Source organism: Thunnus thynnus, chromosome 14 (assembly GCF_963924715.1).
Source record: "Thunnus thynnus chromosome 14, fThuThy2.1, whole genome shotgun sequence".
In the NCBI taxonomy this organism is placed as follows: domain Eukaryota; kingdom Metazoa; phylum Chordata; class Actinopteri; order Scombriformes; family Scombridae; genus Thunnus; species Thunnus thynnus.
Genome location: NC_089530.1, coordinates 19484631 through 19504032, shown reverse-complemented (window position 1 = coordinate 19504032; position 19402 = coordinate 19484631). Strand labels below are relative to the sequence as shown.

At 37.6% G+C, this 19402-nt stretch overlaps 1 protein-coding gene across 2 annotated transcripts in view; it reads right to left on the bottom strand.

Moving 5' to 3' along the window:
* Positions 1-907: 907 nt before the first annotated feature.
* Positions 908-19402, bottom strand: part of rgs7a (regulator of G protein signaling 7a) — a 51315-nt gene continuing 32820 nt past the window's right edge. Inside the window, exons 5-18 of one of the 2 annotated variants that reach the window (XM_067610436.1) lie at positions 12426-12532; positions 11159-11210; positions 10123-10187; positions 9701-9777; positions 9398-9479; positions 8350-8424; positions 8079-8177; positions 7754-7815; positions 7207-7317; positions 6973-7098; positions 3796-3982; positions 3441-3530; positions 1977-2013; positions 908-1732 (exon numbers count right to left, since the gene is read on the bottom strand). In XM_067610436.1, coding sequence (XP_067466537.1) covers positions 1993-2013; positions 3441-3530; positions 3796-3982; positions 6973-7098; positions 7207-7317; positions 7754-7815; positions 8079-8177; positions 8350-8424; positions 9398-9479; positions 9701-9777; positions 10123-10187; positions 11159-11210; positions 12426-12532 — 1154 coding nt within the window. In that variant the 3' untranslated portion in view covers positions 908-1732; positions 1977-1992. Of the gene's footprint in view, positions 1738-1976; positions 2014-3440; positions 3531-3795; positions 3983-6972; positions 7099-7206; positions 7318-7753; positions 7816-8078; positions 8178-8349; positions 8425-9397; positions 9480-9700; positions 9778-10122; positions 10188-11158; positions 11211-12425; positions 12533-19402 lie in introns of both variants that reach the window. The other variant, XM_067610435.1, reaches the window with a different exon arrangement.

Below are 19402 nucleotides of genomic sequence, written 5' to 3'. Positions count from 1 at the left end.
CTGTGTCTGTGTTTCTTGATATTTTTCTTTGATATTCTTTTTTTTAAACACTCAGCCATCCATCATGTGTCACACCGATCAAAATGACAGCTTTTCCTTTGTCTTTCTTTTTTCCTTTTTAAGTTTTCTTTCCCTCTTTCTCTGTTTGACATTTGCATTTCCATTTTAAGGAACTGAATGACATTTTGTCACGATGGACAATAAGGACGAGATTGTGGAGGAAACAATGATCTCGTACTAAACCCCTAAATTATCCTTTCTCATTGGCACAGTAACCACATCACATTACAACCCATAATTTGCCCAGTTAGAGTCTACAATCAGATAAAATCCCCAATCCATAAATCATTGTATGCATGTACCCTGACACACTGACAGGATGCTTTGAAAAATGCCACAATTCACATTCCTTGTTGCAACTGAGACAATAATGTTTGTCTGTTCTGTGGCTCTTGCTAAGCTGACCACTGGGCAAAGAAACTGAAAACACTGACTGTCACTTCTGCCATCAAAGAGCTGAAACATCAACAGACCCTGCAAAACCTCAGACGGGTACAGACTGAACAATAACCCATTTAGCCGACCAGAGGATGATGACACTTTTGCATGACAAAACTTCATTTGTCTGCAAAGCACCAGGTTGCATTTTGCAGATCTGGGTTGAGGAGGAGCCTGCTGCTGAAAGGAGGCATATCCCTGTTGTAAGAAATAATTTATCACCCTCTAGTGGTGGAAAGAAAAAGTGCATTGCACAAGCACTGTTGGATTCTTGTAAAACCCTGAAAAATGAAAGCTACACAAAGTCTTCATTGCTACAGTGGTACTGTGTGTGTCAGAAAAGTAAAAAAAAAAAAAAAAAATCCAAGTCCAAGCCGTAGTAACAGATAGAGGGCCAACTTTAATAATACAAGTAAGTAAAAGTGTCTTTAAATATGGTATAAAAATAAATGCAGGAGAGAATAACAAAGAATTATGTTCTACATAAGACAGGAGACAGCATTTTTGTAATTTTGAATGTGACTTTACAAGTGCAATGAAAACCATATGTGCTAATTATTGTAGTGCAATAAAATAATGTAAAGCAAAATAAATGCACAATAAATAATTGTAATAATAATAATAATCATAATATATATGTATATATATATATATATATATTGTATATTCATTCTGCACAACACTTCCCATAGCGTGACAAAGTATCTGTGACCTCAGATCATGTAAAGCGATGACATTGGTTAGATTTATCAGTTTAAGCTGTCATTTTATTTATTATTTTTCTATGTGTTTTTTTTTTCTTTTTTTCTCTCTGACATCATTTGTTTCAGCTGGAAGTGAGAGAGGGGGCGCCGATCCAGCAGTTACGATGGAAAGAACTGGAACGTTGGACTGGAACACTGACTTTCTTTCAGTGACATTTTGCATCTCACCAGTCTGTCAGTGTCCTCACAAGTCCAGCAATGCCTCCTTTTCTGAGAATACTGGAAATATATCAGGTACTGTAAGAGGAGAGAGAAGAAGGAACATCCTCTCCATGGACATGCAACTTCCGGTGGACAACAGACGAACAGATGGCCCGGCTCATCACCTGGCTGAGCCAAGAACGGATGGACAGACAATGATGACGAAGAGATGAGATGGTCCCCCTCTCCATGTCCCAGAGAGAGAGTTGGCATTGATTTTAGCATGATGGCACACGACTGGTCAGCCACTTGGATACTAGTGGTTTCCCCTGTGCTGGGAAGAGAGAGTGCGAGGTGGAATGGACAGGCAGGAAAGAGAATAAGGTTAATATGTAACAGGGAATGGGAGTGAATAAATACATTTTGTATTTCACGCACTGTGTTTACACATTTAAGGTTTGAGCTGAATGTAAATGGAACATTACTTATTTCATTACTTAGTTGACAGTATCACCAACAGTAAACAATAAAAAAAACAATGTAAAATGCACATAATTTTGTATTAGACATTACCTGGAAGTAAGAGCCTTCAGAACAAGTTCTTACTTTTCTGGAGGGACAAAAATGACACATTGAGTGAAGTATTATTACCCTGAAGATCATTTGGAAGGCCATATATAAGCTACAATATGAGAATACAATGGTTTGCAAGCCAAATAAACAGCTGTTCTGTTCAGGCTACCTCAAAGAAAGAAAAAAGAAAGTCTATCTCACATTATCATCATCATTATAAAGCCATTAGAAAGACTCAAAAATTGATCGAATGAAGACTTGGGTAAATAGAGAGGGGGCATGTAACTACCTATTAAATACCACTGCACTCATATGGTATTTGTCAGAAAGAAAAACAAATATATACATTGAAACCAATGTAGAGTTGTTTTTATTCCTTTTTTTTTTAAAAAAAACTCTAGTTATTATACTTAAATCTTCTTTGCCAGAATGACAAGCAGAGAAAATGTAGGAGGTATGAGACAGAGCAGGTTTTAATCACATAAATACACCTGTGTAATTCTGAATTATTCATCATGTTATGAAAGCCTCTGTGTTTCTGCTATTTATAATGGTTTCTATAAGCCCGGCAGGAGTCCTGATCAGCTACTCCATCATCCACACCTGAAGCAGACTCTATTAATATGTTGTATTCACTCTCCCTGCCCCTAATTGATATTGATGGCATGTGGCTTTGACATGTTCTTTGGTTTGACATGGCGCCTTTCAGCAGCTCTACCACATACTCTGTATTCTGGAGTTTTATATCTAGTTCATATACATTTAATTTCTGAAGGAGACAGAATATACTTTCCTATACATTCCACATAAAGCTGAACTTGCATAGGCAATATTTTTATATTAACACAGAATCAAATAACTGGCGTAATTTCAAGGAGTTGCTTGGAGTGCCAAATCCACCGAGAAAAAACATCCAACTCTGCAGCTTGACACAGACTAGCTTTTGTTTAGGAATTAGTGAAGACCAAACCACAACTAAAGGAACAGACACACAACCCCAATGGGGTGCTGCTATATTACTGACAATTGTTTGATAAATTTTAGCTATATCTTCATAAACCAATGATAATAATACCTCTGTATTATGTTTTTGAGGGTCTGCATTTGAGATTCTCTGCCCCTCGGTGGTCTAACATCTCATATACTTTATTTACTTTATCATATCAACCTTGCTCCAGCAGAGGAATATATGTTATAACAGGTGTGTGCAACAGCAACTCCATTTCCACACTTGCTTTGTATGTGAATGGATTACTGGGAATGGGCTTACAGTGTGATCTAACAGACTTTAAAAAGGTGTGACAGTGGGTGCCAGGAGGGCAAGTTTCACCATCACTGTGATTGAAGAGTCAGTGTCTGTATAAAGATAAGGTTGTAAGCGTGAACTGTAACCTACACATACTTCTCTGCATCTCATTTAAAGATGTTTATCTCAGCATTGGAGACAGGTTAGGTGTTTTTTACCTTCTTCTTGGCCTGTAATAACTCCTGATAGGCACTGGAACGGATGAAACGACTGTAAGAATCACTCTTCATCAATTTGTAGATGTGTTCCTGTTGTAGAAAAATGTAATGTGAAAATAATGCATAAAAACATCAGACACAGGTATCACATATTGTTTAATATAAATAATAAAATGCAATATTCCACTGACTACCCAAACAGAACTGTGATTTATTCAGAAGATGTTGCTGTTGTGTCAGTTGATCCAGCAAAAAAGTTGAACTTTTTATGCTTATCTACTGTTTAGAGCCCATATATGAACCATTACAGAGGTTAGCATGATGCATTTCTATTGTTAGCTATTGAATCACACACCTGTGCATCCTCAAAGGCATAGCGTCCAGGGTCTTTGACATTCTGGGTGGTTTTGTCGTAGCTCTTGGAGTCAACGTTGATGGCACTGGGCGCTCCGGGGGCCAGAAACTCCTGCCAGATCTCCTGAACTCGAGTTGGAACTTCTCTGATGGGACGCTTCTTTAGTTCCTGAACTGCTAGCCAGAACCTACAGACCAAACACAACAGTAAAAGATAGTATCCTATTAGTGTAGAAAGTTTGATATGGTAGCTCTGGATCACAAATTGGAAGTTGGCACAGGTAAGAAGAAGTTATATAGAACAGACAGTTACATAATAATTAGCAGTGATAAATAAACTATAAGATCCACACTGGTGCTGTTCCTGAATATTGTCCATTGGTGGTTGGTAGGTAACAGATTCATTCATTTTTCAAAGTCAGAAGTCAAACTAATCAAACATGTTTTTGTAGAGTAACCTTGAGGTTAGCTCAGCACAGGGTTTCCTTGGTAGTTAATTTTTTGAAGGATTAAGACAATACACTCTGCAGTGAACAAAGACATATGATATGCACATATTTTGTTATTACAACTCAACATTTGAAATTTATAAATTGAAAGCTAACATTGTACAGCATTATAATTTACAGAGAGCTGTTATAGAGCAAAATGTACATTTTTAGGTCTATGTGAAGCACAGGCTTCATTTTATGCATAAGTGAAAACCCTGTAGCATGACAGAAGTGAGACTACATGTAAAGAAATATGTGAATGTAACTGCAGCAGGCAAATTTTTATCTGGTGCCTTATTTAGGAGCACCTCAGCAAAGACAGGTTTTAAATAGTGAGCAGTTACAGCACCACATTACAGGTTACATTTTAAAAAGTTAAGGTTAATAAGGTTAATAGTCCTTCTTCTTGTAAGTTTATAATATTACATATGTATGTGAGTTCAATTATAGCTGAGTTAAAACACTCAACTGATTGAGCCACTTAATTATAATTTAATCAGACGGACCACATTATCAGCTTTGGACAGTACAACCATGTACCATCAGAGGGAGCACAGGAGCCATCCTGCACAGTGGTTACTCTACTCATTATCATGTGTTTGGTCGTGTGTGTCTGTGTCTGTGTGTCCGTGTGTCTGTGTGTGCATGTGTCCATGTGTGTATCTGTCTACAGCTAATCTCACATACTACTGGACCAATCAGCCTAATATTTTTGTGCACATTTATGACTGTATGCTCAAGGACCTCTCGTGGTTGCAGTGATTCACAATTGTTGAAAAACCTGTTTTATAATGCGTTTTTATACCGCCATTGACTGCTGACACCTGGCTCCTCTTAACTGGCTGGTTGGGGCCGCAAGTTATCAACAACTGTAGCATAAGGTATCAGCTAAGCTAAAAACAAGACTGTTGCTGGCCACATTTTGGCCTTTGTTGTGGCTCAAAAACTGACATCCATAGAAAAGTTTGGTCTCATCTTTAACAAAAGCATCTGCAGATTAATTCCATACCCAATTATTTATGATCCACTAAAGTTACACACAATGCGAGATGAATAAATCCCCTTTTTTTTTTAGCTTCACTGCCATCTTGACTGTAAGATAACTGAGTGAGATTCAACTCTTCTTTGCTTGGGAAAGGAGGGGGAGGTAGGGAGGGGTTTCATTTTCTATGAAACATGTGTTACATTTTCAAATTGAGAAGTTTGGACTTATCGTCCCATTTATTGTTACCTTATAAGGAACAAAGTAACTTCTTAAAAATGGAAAGTACCAATGATCCCAATGACAACTGTGATAGTCAGTCAATGATTTTGTTGACATGGGTATGTACCCATTATTCAATGAGTCTGTCATCATCAGAGAATCACAGAAAACAAATAGTTTTTCCTATTCCAATCTGACCATATGGGTATGTACATACATTAATGTATATAATGTATGTATCTGTGAGTGTCATATAGTGTGTGCGGATGTTTCATTTGTATGTGTGTGTGTGTGTTGGTGGGGGAGCAGAAAAGTGTGAATTAAATCCTCCACAGTCTCTCACGTGTGCCTTTGTGTCTGTGTGAGTGCTTGTATTAATCACGTTGTGGCAACAAACATCTTTTCTCACAGTCACATTGTTTGGACCCATGTGGGAACAAAAAGCTGTCCCCTATGAAGATTAACCATTGATTTTAGGCTTAAGACTTGGTTTATGGTTGAGGTTACAATTTGCTTCAGGTGAGGATTGGATTTGTGTATGTAGCAATTATAGTTTCAAACTGTAATCTAAATCAAAACAAACGATTGGATCCTGACAGGTAGCAGTGGAAAGTAATTAAGTCCATTAACTCAAGTAACTCAGGTAATTTAGTATTTTCATTTTATGCTTTGTTATACTTCTACTCCACTAAATTTCAGAAGCAAATGTACTTTTTACTCCACTACATTTATTTGACAGCTGGTTGCTTTGCAGATTAACATTTCACATATTAAACATTACATATGAAACATGATGAATTGTTACAGATGAAACTACCTGATACATATTTAAAAAGTGGTTAAACTGGGCTCCACTTCGATCAGCTAAGACATTAAAATACTGCTTCAATAATAATTATCAAATAATATGGGAAATATTAGAACACTCCAAAAGGGACCATTCTCCATGATGAGACTTAAAGTACATTTTGCTCACAATACATTTGTACTTTAATTGTACTCAACTTTACTATAATAACCATGAATTACTTTACTTTAATTACATTGCTGTATTATTACTTTTACTTAAGTAAAGGATTTGAGTACTCCTTATACCACTGACAAGACTTTGAATTTAACAATTAACATTACATGACAACTATATCTATGTTATTATTGCATTCTGTTTGTTTCCTTGTATGATGCTGTTTGTTTACATCACTGTGGTATAAACATGGCAGTAAAACAGTGCCATATTTTCATTTCTAATCAGCAGAGAAACAAACAAAACCGAATGCATTTTTTTTGCTGGTGTAAGTCAAACTCTCTAATTATGTATATATTAATATACTTCATACTAATGTAGTCAAAAATACATTGAGGCTTTGAGGTTAGGTTTAGCCTATTGGGGATTATTTTAAGTCAGTAGAATTTCCTCTCTAGTAACAAAAAGTATTTTGTATGTGTTCATCTTGGTGTGTAGAAAGTGTATTTCATTATATACCTGAGATTCTCTGAGCTGAACTCAGACTCCAGGAACTTGAGGAACTGCTCTCTCCCCACAGGATCTTTGAGAACCTCATCAATGCCAAAAGCCCACCTCTTTACCCTCTGCTGGCCTGGCTCCTTACTGGGGGAAGACAACCACGAATGCAACATTATCATTTCACAGATGTAGTATGTGTGCAACAGTAAAAATATATACATACTGCTCTTTTGTCTGGAGACATGTACCCACCTGGCTTCGAGCTCCCAGAGTGTGGTGTCATCTGAGATCCAGGGGTTGGATGGATCTGGAGGCGTGAGGAAGGGGTCGTATTCAACGTACTGCTCTGTGTAGCCCAGCAAACTATGGTGAGACAAAACACAACTGAGGACATATGACTGGCAGAAAACAAGAATCAATCACTGGTGAAATTATGCTCTGCACCTTTATGTGAATTATTATGAACGAGTTTTTTGTTTGGAAGCTTTAATCGACAATAGGAGAAGTGAAATCCTCTTGGGATCAAATACTTTAAATTAAAATGAAAGGTAGTCTGACAGGAGGAATCGACCCTGCATTTAGACACAAGAATAGAAGACTCTCTGCTGAGTGCACCTCTTCTCTTTTCAGTCTGCCATCTAGTATCTGGCACCGTTGATGCCCACTGAAGGCATTGTCTGGGCCCAATCAGTCCTCAAGGTCATCGGAGCTCTTAATTCCATGCCGTGTTAGGCTGTTTAAAGGCTCAATAAACAAATCAATGGCTAAACTGAATGAAGATGCAAAGAGCATTGCTCACCTCTCTGCCACTTTGGACATTTTCAGTCGATGCCTGTCTAATTGCAATTGCCAAAAGGTGATCTGAAACCATAGCAGGGAACAATAAGCACACATCTGTCACCATGAATTCACAGAAAATGTTTGCATGCCTATTTACATACCAACTGCATGATATTTTCCTTTTTTGACTTTAAATGTGCACTTTAAACTCTGCACTACATTGCACTTACGAATGCATGAATCATAATTGAATAATTGAAAAACAGATGAAAAATATAAACTACAACTACAATTTGAGTGCTGGTATTGATCTTTAGTGGTAGTGCGCCACCTGCAGGTCTGACCTGTTCTTGCAGTTCTTCTTCTGTAGGTTGCTTGGCCTCTGGGGCAGGGGTGTGGGTTGGGCTATGGGTGCGGATATCATTCTGCAGCCCATACACAGACTGAGACAACAACAAAAAAAATAAAGATAAAATAAAACTCTCAATAGTAGTAGCCTTACAGCAGATGACAAGCACTGAGAGGAACAATAAACTTGTCTGTTCATGTGTGTGTTACAATGTTATCAACCCTGACCTTAAAAGAAAGGTGTATGAGTGAGAGGATGTAGTGTACCTTTCTGGTTTTGTGGGGGTTTTTCATTCTGGAGGACTTCTTTATGTCGACTTCCGTTGTATTCACACATCCAGGCTGTGAGAGTGAGAAGAAATTCAGAAAATCATTAGTTAATTTGTCATTTCAATTCTTATGATTTCAGCTGCTTTGCCCGCTAGGATGACAACACAAAAACGGTAAAGGTGCAATTTCGCCACCATTATATGAGTTTCAGCTCGTTAAATCCAATATGCTTTGCTATGGTGTGGAGTGATTCAGTGAAGTCTCCAGGACAATGTGTCAGATGCTGGTTTAATTAAACATGGAATGTGCCAATTCTAGCAAAACAAGTAAACCAGCGGGAAATCAGAGTCTTAGCGTGCAAATTCTGGCTGATTGAACAAGTGGTCTAATCTAGGTCTCTTCCAGAAGAACAGAGCTAAGTAGCTTGACGGCGTCACTGTGAAATTTGAATTAATATTGATTATGTTGCTCCAAGGACGCATAAATTGAACTTGTTATTTTCCAATTAAGCATGGAGCTGTGGCTTTTAGAGAAATACAGCAGAGGAGACCCTTTAACCTCAGGGGGAAACTAAATGCTAATGCTAAGCAAGGGTGTATGAACAAGGTAAAGAGCAGCAGTGAGGCTGATGTGTTGTGACAGTTATTGATGTGGCATTTCATGTGTACGATGGGGGATTTACAGTGTGTTCACCTCTTTACACTGTTCACAGGCCACAGGAATCAAGTATGGCTCATATATAAACAACATAATTGATATAGTGCTTGTAACTGCATAACATTTTCACAACACTATTTCTTTATCACATTTCACATTGCCTGTGAAATGCGTGGGACAGATTAAAACAACCCAGAGAGCATAAACGATTTCCTGTCCGTATCCATGCAATTATTTTTTTGACTCTGTGTGTGTGTGTGTGTGATGGAGTGGAGTGTGGTCAGCATGAAATCATTTTTTCAATATTATTCACTTTCGCAAGAACAATTAAGATGATATCAGTAACAGCGAAGACGACGATGACGACAACATCAGTGATTTCACTCACCACTGGTCTGTGCACGTCCCAGAATGCTCTTTCCTGACTGTCGAGAATTTTCCTCTCAATTTTGTCTCTTTTCTTGTCCACTCTGATGGGGGGAAAAAAAGGAGTTCAGCGCATGTAGCTTATTCCAACACACATGATCCATTTAGTCCATCACATGTTTAATGTACTGTTCATCTGTGAAGTTGCGAGCTGGACATTACAGGGAAGCTGTCATGAACGCTAAGTTTAATCATGTCATAATGAGGGTGTAAGAGGACTCACTCATAATTGCTCAATGCGTGTGTGGTTCTTAAAGAAACCTACTTCGCTTGTGCTTCTGCTTGCATAAAAATGAACTCCCATTTCCTGGCGAAAGCTCTCTGTAGCCTTGCTAAGCTCTCCTGCAAGTAGAAAAAAAACAACAAAAAAACAAAAACAAAGGCTTTTGAAGTATCTGAGATGATTATGTTTACTGCACATGCTGTGTACAGTGCACGGCTGGATACCGTCTTTAATGATCCCTGCTCACGTACAAAAGGAAAAGACACAGAGCATAACTAGCCAGGTGATTCATTTAATATCTTTGGTGAGGAAAGTTACAAACAATGCAATAACACACAGAAAAACAAATGGGCTCAGTATCAGTGTGAGGGAAAAGGCAGGAGATAAAGCCTGAGAGCCAACACAGCAACAGAACAGATATGTGGAGAGGGGAGTGCTGACACTAAAAGACCTCTTTCACTTACCGCTTCATAGTCTGCAAGCTCCAGACGTGCTTTATTTTGCATTGTTCTTTTGCAGAGGTAAACAGCTGATGGAGAGAGAGAGAGAGAGACATACATAGAGATTGGTAATAGAGGGAGAACTGGATTTCAGCTTGGTTTTAACAGCCTTAAGTGGCCCTGCATTTACTCATTTAATCCTCTCAACTGCACATTTAAACTGGCCTGCAAATCACAAAGGTCATGTGTGTGAGTGTTTGTTACTGTGTATATTTGTGTGTGTGTGTGTAAGCTCCTGACTTCATGTCTTCATGTACTGTCATCCCATCATCCCTTTGTTAACTGATCATTATGTGGAAACTTTCTCATTATTGCCATTAGACTGTTTTCATTAAAGGGCATCATTTAGGTGAATCAGTCGCTGCATCTGAGACACTTTAACTTCCCGTAACAGTTGGGATTATTCCCACAGCGAGCATTTTCCTCTCCTACAACTCAAACAACAAATGAAAGACCTGCAAGGCTGCGGCTATCCAATTTTCAAACCATTTTTGGCAATATGAAATTGTTATCTCCACTCTGCTCCTCTGTAAACAATGAAAAGCACATACCATTAAAACATTCAGCCAAATGTGCACATTTAGCCAACAGGTGCAAGCATACAAACACAGCTCTGCTTTCTTTCACTGTAATCAGTCTGCATCAGTCACAGAGCCCAGCTGAGGCAAACACAATTGACTGAGGTTGGAATACAAAGAAAATCGAATTATATAAAATAGATATAAAATACAAAGAGAGTCATTGCATGTCCACTGCACTATATCTGATTCTAAGTCTGGGCCAACATTTGAGTAAAACTAAATGTGACTTTATGTTTGTGCCTACCATTCAGATACTGCAGTTGCACCATTTGTGTTTCATCTTTTGAACTTTTGGTAACATTAGGCGTAATAACATATCTATTGGACAAATATATTTTATGCTCTACAGCATCATTAGCCTCTACAGGACATTTAATGCACAAAGTAGGAATTAGATTACAACAGAACAGCTATCTCACCATAGTCTGTGTTTTCTGGTTCCCAGCAGTTTGATGGCCAAAAGTATGGAGTCTGAAGGGAAAAACAGGTCATTAAGAGCCAAAACTAAAAGAAACCTTGCATCTTTGACAGACTACGACTAACCACATGGTGTTTTGAATCAAAGGGTGCACTGTCATTTAGTCACAGCGCTGCATCTGTCACAATAAAACATTTTTGTTGTATAATGGGTTCGGTATAATGTCTAAAGCACATAAGCCCCTTTCAGCACTCACTGAGGGCAGAGATCAGCATGAATCTTGCTCGTCCTCAGGCAGCATTGTATGGACTGGCTTCAGATGAGAACTGATTAGATGTAAAGAGCAAAGTGAAGCCTGCCACTAACACAAACAGCCTTAGGCATTGATTTACTTTGGTTAGTTCTGTGCAGCACACTTGGGGGAGCTCACTGGGTGGAAAATCACTAAAACTGTCAATCCCACTATTGACATTCAGAATGATGTGTTTTTTTGCTCTTGTTTTATGAACCTGTAAGAATACTGGGGCTTGTACACAGTCAGGTAGTCGAATCATTGTTTGGACTCCAGTGTTTCACACAGAGCCACTTTAACGTGTTTCTCAGCTTTTTCTCTGGCCTCTCACCCCATTTATGATGATATAATAATAATAAAATCCGTTATGGGTAAAGTGACTTTTGTACTTTATTTTCAACAGTATGGAAAGTGCTTCAGATGTGTCATATAGAAATGACAATAAACCTACCACATTTTTTTCTCTATGAAAAAGACATAAAACATATAACAATTCATCAGTCCTAGACATCTCCTTCAACCCTGTCTGTACATCACATGACTGTGGACTCTTGAGACACTCTGGATGAAAACTTCCTGCTCATACATGGGTGAAAATCTTGTCTATAGTTCATAACACATTACAAAAAAAGTACGAAAAAATCCAATCCAAAATAATTTAAGTGAGGTGTTGATTCAACTTCATGATGATTTTGGAGGATGAAGTTTCTCGCGCTGTTTGAATGTATTGCATTATGCTGACTGTGTTTCTATATTTAGTCTACTGTCAATGATATAAATGGGTTGGACAAAATATAAAAAACACCTTTCAGTATGAGGTAATACGGTTCAATAGCACCACACAGTAAAGCCTCTAAAATGACTATACAGGTATGATTTTGGATTAAACCACTAAATGTATCTAATAAACTGGGAAGTGAGTATAATAACATAATATAACAACAAACTATCACAGCATTACTAGTGTCATTCTTACCTGAAACCTATAGAAAGTGCCATCATCTTTGAGAGTGAGGACGTGATCTGAGATGGGGAAGAAGTAACCATGTGCAGCCATCAGAGTTCCTAGGTGAAGAGCCTCCACTGAGGGAAAACACAAACAAAAAGTCCATTTACAACTTGGTTACTCCTGTTCAGTCTGTCAGTTTTCCCATTAATATCGCACGCATGCACACACAACTTTGCTTTTATGCATATAAAACATTCACACATGTATCCCCACGGCTCAGAAAGTCCTTCAGAAGACAAGTTTAATTCAACAACATTGTAGAAGTTTTAAAGCACTTCTGTGCTCTGATTGAAACTTTTCCTCTTTCAGTACTGTATTAAAAATATATTCCAAAACAGTCAGATGTAGTGGGAACTGAAAGATGATAGATCTTTAATTCGTATTTTTGAATTCAGAAATAAGCTTATTATATTGGTATATGTGCATATGGTTTTGTCACTAGAAAGAACTATAAAAGTATATTTACAATCAGTAAATTATCAGCTTAAGTATGTGATGAAATTCTCTAGAAAAAAAATGAAACAAACTAAAAACTAAAATATAACCACTTTAATCTTTAAATGAGGAATACTGTGTATTAGTATTCTAATCAGTTTTCTAATAATAAATTGGTCTTTTCAGGTTTAAGGATCAGAGTGATTAGGCCCTTCCTTACTGTAATTTAAATTCTAATTGCTTCTCTTTGTAAACACTCTTTATTTAGTTAATACTGAGGCATTAAAAGATAAATCTATCCCACTTTTTCATTAAAAGAAGATTCTCTGATTATTCTGCAATCAATAGTTCCTCATCACAGATCCTTGGCCAGCATGTTGTTTTTTTTTTTTTTTGTCCCACCAGCTAATTAACTGCATTCACCTTTAATCCCCAGGTATAAATTCATCCCTGACAAAATGGCCATAACGAACACCATGACCTGCATTAAGAGCTGCTGCTTTAAAAGACTTGGTTACTGCTTTGACAGAAAGGACAGGCAGGTCTCCATTCCAACCAAACACCACAGCAGGAGGTCTCGCTGATTAAGAAAATAAGATAAAAAAAAGAACTTTATTGATCCTGAAAGAAATTCTTGTGCCATCAGAATGCTCAATGCAACAGAAAACAGGGAACAGTAAGACAAACCTTCATCAAATCTAAATACTATATATTATAAATAAAAATAAAATAAATAAATACAGAGAAAGATAGAACAAAATATTTACACAGTACAGCTACAAACATGGATGTGACAGTACAAAACAGAACAACAGCATCAGTGACGGGTTGAAAGTGACGATAAAATGAATGAAATGAATGATGGCCACAGTACTGATTAGCCCACCTTCAGCCAGAGAGAGAGGTGGAACTCATCAGTCAAATCACCTGGTGTTGTGCTTGGTTGGAGTGAAAACCTGCTTCCCTCCGGCGCTCCACAGCACATGGTTGACTGTCCCTGATTTAAAGCCATCAGATAATGAAAACATGTAATCATCATCAACTGCGTGTCTCGACTGCCACTAGTTATTCCCTGCTGTACTCAACTTGTGACCCCTTAATTTGGTCAATACCTATTATTCATATTTAGTGTAATTTGCTGACAGGTCTCTGTTATCGTCAGTTTTTGGTTGTTATTAACAGTATAGGACGTATTATTTAGATGTTGTTTCATACAGTTGTGTCCTTTTCTATTTCCTCTATGTAATTTGATTATTTACTGTATTTTTGGGGTAAAGCCCAGGAGAGGCTTGAAGTTTTAATATACTAAGCTAACAAAGGTTGAAATGTCTGACATTAAATGGGCAGAGTTATGGATGCTATAACAGGAGCTTACTATACGCATGCATAAAATATGCACATCTCTGCTCTCTCACTCTCAAACACACGCACACACACACACACGCACACTAGATAGATGTGTGTGTGAGATAAATATAAATTGGCTTTTCCTTTACCACTGAGTTGACTGTCACAGCATTGAGAGGTCAGGATGCGTATGTGCATGTGTGTGTACGTGTGTGCATTCATTAATAAATTATGACTCATTATTTATTTAAACCTGTTTACTTACAAACACACCCCCTCCACCTTATCCGCTGTACTATTTCAGTTTTCAACAATCTTGCCCCACAAATATATATATATCATTAACTGTATGTTATATTTTGTTGCATTATTAAGTTAAGAGAAATTTCTGTGCAGTCGGAGAGCTTCACCGTCCAAGAGATGCAGAGGAATTTGAATTGAAAGGACAAACATTTAAGCAAAGATCCACTCATCCTTTTTACTTATTATCCATTCAAAAATTTCATTTTCTGGATTGTTACTTCAGACGTGATGAATGTCAGATGAAAGTAAAGTCACCAAAGTATGAAAAATGACGTCTGTGACAGTGCAGTAAGAGACTTGAAGCGCTTGCTGTCTCCTCTTCTGGCTGATCTGTTCCCATTTTGTGTGCAGCGTCTCTGTCACCTGTTTTGGATTGCTCAGTCTCTCTGTTACTGTTCAAGTGAAGCTGATGGTTTTTCTGATGACAATTTAAGGATAGATGTTGAATATTATCCACACACAAAGTCAGTGTTACAACAATGTTTCTAAATCCCCAAAACAATCCTTTTGACACTGTATTTCCTTCATGGTCTGCTGTTTTGCTTGGTCAAGTAAAGCTGAACAGTATACGCTTTTTTTTTTTTTTAATTGTCTGGTATAAACATTTGTATTTCTTTCATTAACAAATCCATGCCCACCATACATACAGTATGGTGGGCAGGAAAGATTAAATCTGAAAATGCTAAATGGGACTAATGTGATGGGAGTTTCCATGAGATAAAGATTGTTTTGTTGTGGTTTTTCTAGTAGGTCTATAAAGATCAGTTATTGGTACCAAGGGAGCTTCTGGCATCCATTTAACATATTGCACGTTTTTTCTATAAGCTTTATAGCTGAGTAAACCTTGGACTGGAATTAGTCAAGTTGTCAAGAAAGGCCGGCCTCAGAGTCCAAGGGGAAAACACCCTTTGATTTCATCATATTACCAGCTCGGTGCCAAAAACCCAGCAGTTTGGAGCCCTGCCAAGTGGAGTGTGGGAGTATTCCAGCTGAGCTTTATCTAAAGACAAGTGACGAGATTCTGTATTTGTAGCTATATTTTGATTATTATTGTGTGCAGTAAACAGTATGCACTGATTGAAGATGTGGATGTGATAAAGACTCCTTGTTTTAATTGTGTAGGAGGAGGAGATAGTGGATTCAGTCAAATACCTGAGTGTGTAACTGAACTACGAAGAGGACTGGTGAGAGAATACTGACACTATTTCATAAATCCATGTTTCTCTTTTGAAGGAAGTTAGGAGCTTTTATACATCTGTATGCCGTGGTAGCAGTGTAAAGAGGGGTGATCTCAGGAGGCTGAAAAAGATCATCTGAAGTGCTCCACTACAGGAGTGACTCTTGAGTCTGATGAGGAGGAGGTTTTAAGAAGGGTAGAGGAGAAGACCAGAACCATTATACAGAATATATGCACCCTCTCCAATCTGTTCTGATGAGCCACATGTCCTCCCTCAGAGATCATTTTACTGTTCCCTGGTGTTCCACTGAGCAGATTAGGTGCTTTTTCATATGCAGTTCACACCCTAAATAACACATGGGTACACATTCACTGACAGCTTGACTGGCTGACTGTTGTTTACCTTTTATATGTTGTTCTGTTTGGGTGAATTTAGCTATTGCATTTATCTAGTGTTGTTTAGTGATGTCAAATGTTTAGATTTTGTTGACAACGGTGTTTGCATGTATATAAGATATATGTGTGTATGTATACACTGTATTTGGGACATAGAAAATAACCTTAGAAAAAAGAAAAATAATTATATTATTATTCCCACTGAGTTATTATGATATTTACATTATAATGTGATGTTATCATTATCCTGGCATTGGTGAATATTTGATCTATAGTGTATAGATGGACCTGGTGGATATCTAAGAGCTTTACAGTGCCATTGGATATATTTATTTTAATCATGATATGATCTTATTGATACCCCTGCAGGGATTTATTTTCAAGCAGGTCAGAGGTCAGAAGATCTGCAGACCAGTGACGCAGGAGCTGGGTTTCACTACCCTCCTGGCATAATCAAAAGGATAATACTGCAAAGCTAATTCATACTGTAAGTGACTCTGTGAATGAATCAGTCCATAGACCATTAACCCGTTTGAACCTTAGGCTGTTTTTTTCAGTTTTACATCTCTTCAAGTCTTTGCTAGACAAGCAAATATTGATAGCGTAAAGCAAAAAGGTACATTTTCCTTGATTTTGTCACTTCTGTTTTTCTTTTTTCATACAATGAATATATTTTGAGATTTTCCCTCAAGGCTTCCCATCATGCCTTGGGTAATGTAAACAGGAAGTATAATGTTGGCAGCTAGCTGTGGGCCACACCTGAGCCCTGTTTTTTGTTTTAGTGAATCATTATCATGGAAAGACCTTCTGAACTGCCTGCTAGCAATTCCTGTTTGCTCTATATAGATGGCAATCAACTGGGATTACTTTTTTAACTGGAGATTCTATTTGATGATTATGAAGTTAAGTGGAACATATTTTTTGTATGATTTCTAAGTGGATTTATGGACATTTTACCTTGATGGAATGGGAATACTGAAATCACTGGTAAGTCCTGCTGATTCCACCACTATTTGTACAACATTTGTTTTTTTCCAATTTAAGTTATGAATTTTGGGAGGAAATTCAAAGTGGATCAGAATGTTAAAGGAGCAAATCATTGGTCAGGTTTGAGATTCCTGATGCATGACTGTAATGTTTAAATGTATAATTTAAGGATTATAGTGTCCTCAGCAGACAGTAAGGATCTCATGTCAACCTGTGGCTGTCTGGACTAGAGTGCACAGTAATGCATGCTAATGAATGATGTCTCAGCCACCTTAAATGTGGTAAGCAATTAATTCCAAAAGCTCCCAATCAATGAACGATAATGATCTGTGATAGTAATGATAGTAATGAAAGTATTATGGAGTTGAAAGTGCAAAACCTGCAACAAAATCATTTAAACTTTTGAGAAAATCTTTGAAGGCAGGAATTTTCATCGGCTATTATGCAGTGTTGAATTAAAATAGGATTGGCGACGACAGATATTGCAAAATAGGATGATAATGGGTTCATCTGGAGTTCACTTTGATATGAGTGGATATGCCTTTACATAATAAACATGCTGCTTTCATGCTGTGAGCCAAATTAATTGCATATCAGTTTGCTGTGTTTGTCAGCCCCACCAGGAGTTGTTCTGTGCTAATGTCAAGTTTTGCACAGCACTCCATTCAACACCGCAAGGCAATTGACAGGATGTTTTGTTTGCAAAAAAAAAGTGCACCGATAAAAAAAAATAGTTCTAAAGTACACAAAACATCTGCTGGTTGACATGTTTTCACACTCTTCACTGTTATAAAATCGCAGTTTTTTGACAATTATGATAAACGATAAAAAAAGAGTGCTGTTGTGGGATAATTGCAGGTGACACAAAAAGTAACGGTATAAATGCAAATTTCCTTGAGGAAATTACATATATCATATTGCCTCAGTAACAGTGCAACAAAATGACATAAAGATGAGCATTTTTGCCCCATTGGCCCTGTTCAGCATGTTAAGCAGGAATGATTTGACAGGCTTTTTGTTGTTGATTATTAATCATTTTATGTTGCATATTAGAGGTGCCATGATACAGATACATTAATGATCAAAGTGCTGTCTGAGGCATGGGGAAAAGCATCATCTCTTGGGCATTTTAAATGTTTGAAACCGTGTTCTGCCATAAAAATGCAAATGAAAAGGGAAAAAAAGAAAAGAAAAAAAAGAAAACAAAAGCACAGGAACAGTCAGCCTGTCCACTAGGGAAAGTTCATCTGACTTTAAACATTGCAGAGGTGTCTAACCATGATCTGGGGCCTGTACTATGAAGCAAGTTCAACATACCCAAGATATCTTTTCATTAGCTGGCTTCATTGAGCCTAACATTGGCCGTCTAGATAACCAGTACTAGGAAGCTGGCTACCAACTAGCTCAGTCAACTCTGGGTTTTCCAGCTACGAGCGCGTTCATGTGAAAGAGGCGGGGTTGTTAATTACGAGCAGCATTATCAGAACCATGAATGAAGTACTTCATATGATATGAGATGAAACGGTGATACCAAGTACCTGCAGAAAACTTCTGTTTTAGGGACAGCGAAAAGTCATATTCGATGGAGGGAAACAAGCCTGTAATCATACAACAGAATAAGAAGATGTAGAAACACTAGAAATAATTTCCACATATTAAAAGTAGGCTAAGGCTTAAAATACACATAGGAATTATTATATATGACTTAAGTATAGAGTGGATGTTTTTTGTTATTTGGTTGGATGATGAAGAAACCATTCTAAACATGTCATATAAAAAACTTAAAAGTAATGCCAGACTGTCTCTGTTTCTGCTGACGCAAAGAGTGGAAAAATAGTTAAGGACTGATGAGGTCTATCTGACTGAAATGTAGCATTTATAATCATGGGGGCCAGTTAACAGTGTGTGGATTATGTCGGGATCTTGTAGAATTGATGACTCTTTTTTTCCAGTGATCTGATTGGTCAGTGGTCCGGATGTTGACAAATTGTGATCCAATCCTCTGAAGTTAACCTGCTCTGGAGCAGGTTAGCTTATCAGCAGAAGTTGCCATGGCGATGTACCTCAGTAAGAAGTGAACCACCATCATAACCCTGAAAACCCAGAGTTAAACCTGAAATTACCTCACTAACCCCAAATCCTGCTTCGTAGCACAGGCTGCTGATTCCTTATTAGTGCCCTTAAACACATACACATATGTACAGACAGGCTTTGTGCTTATATAAAAACCTTCATGATGCAGACATGCTCAATAGATAAATAGAAAAAGACTTGCATACAAATGAAACACACAAAGGAA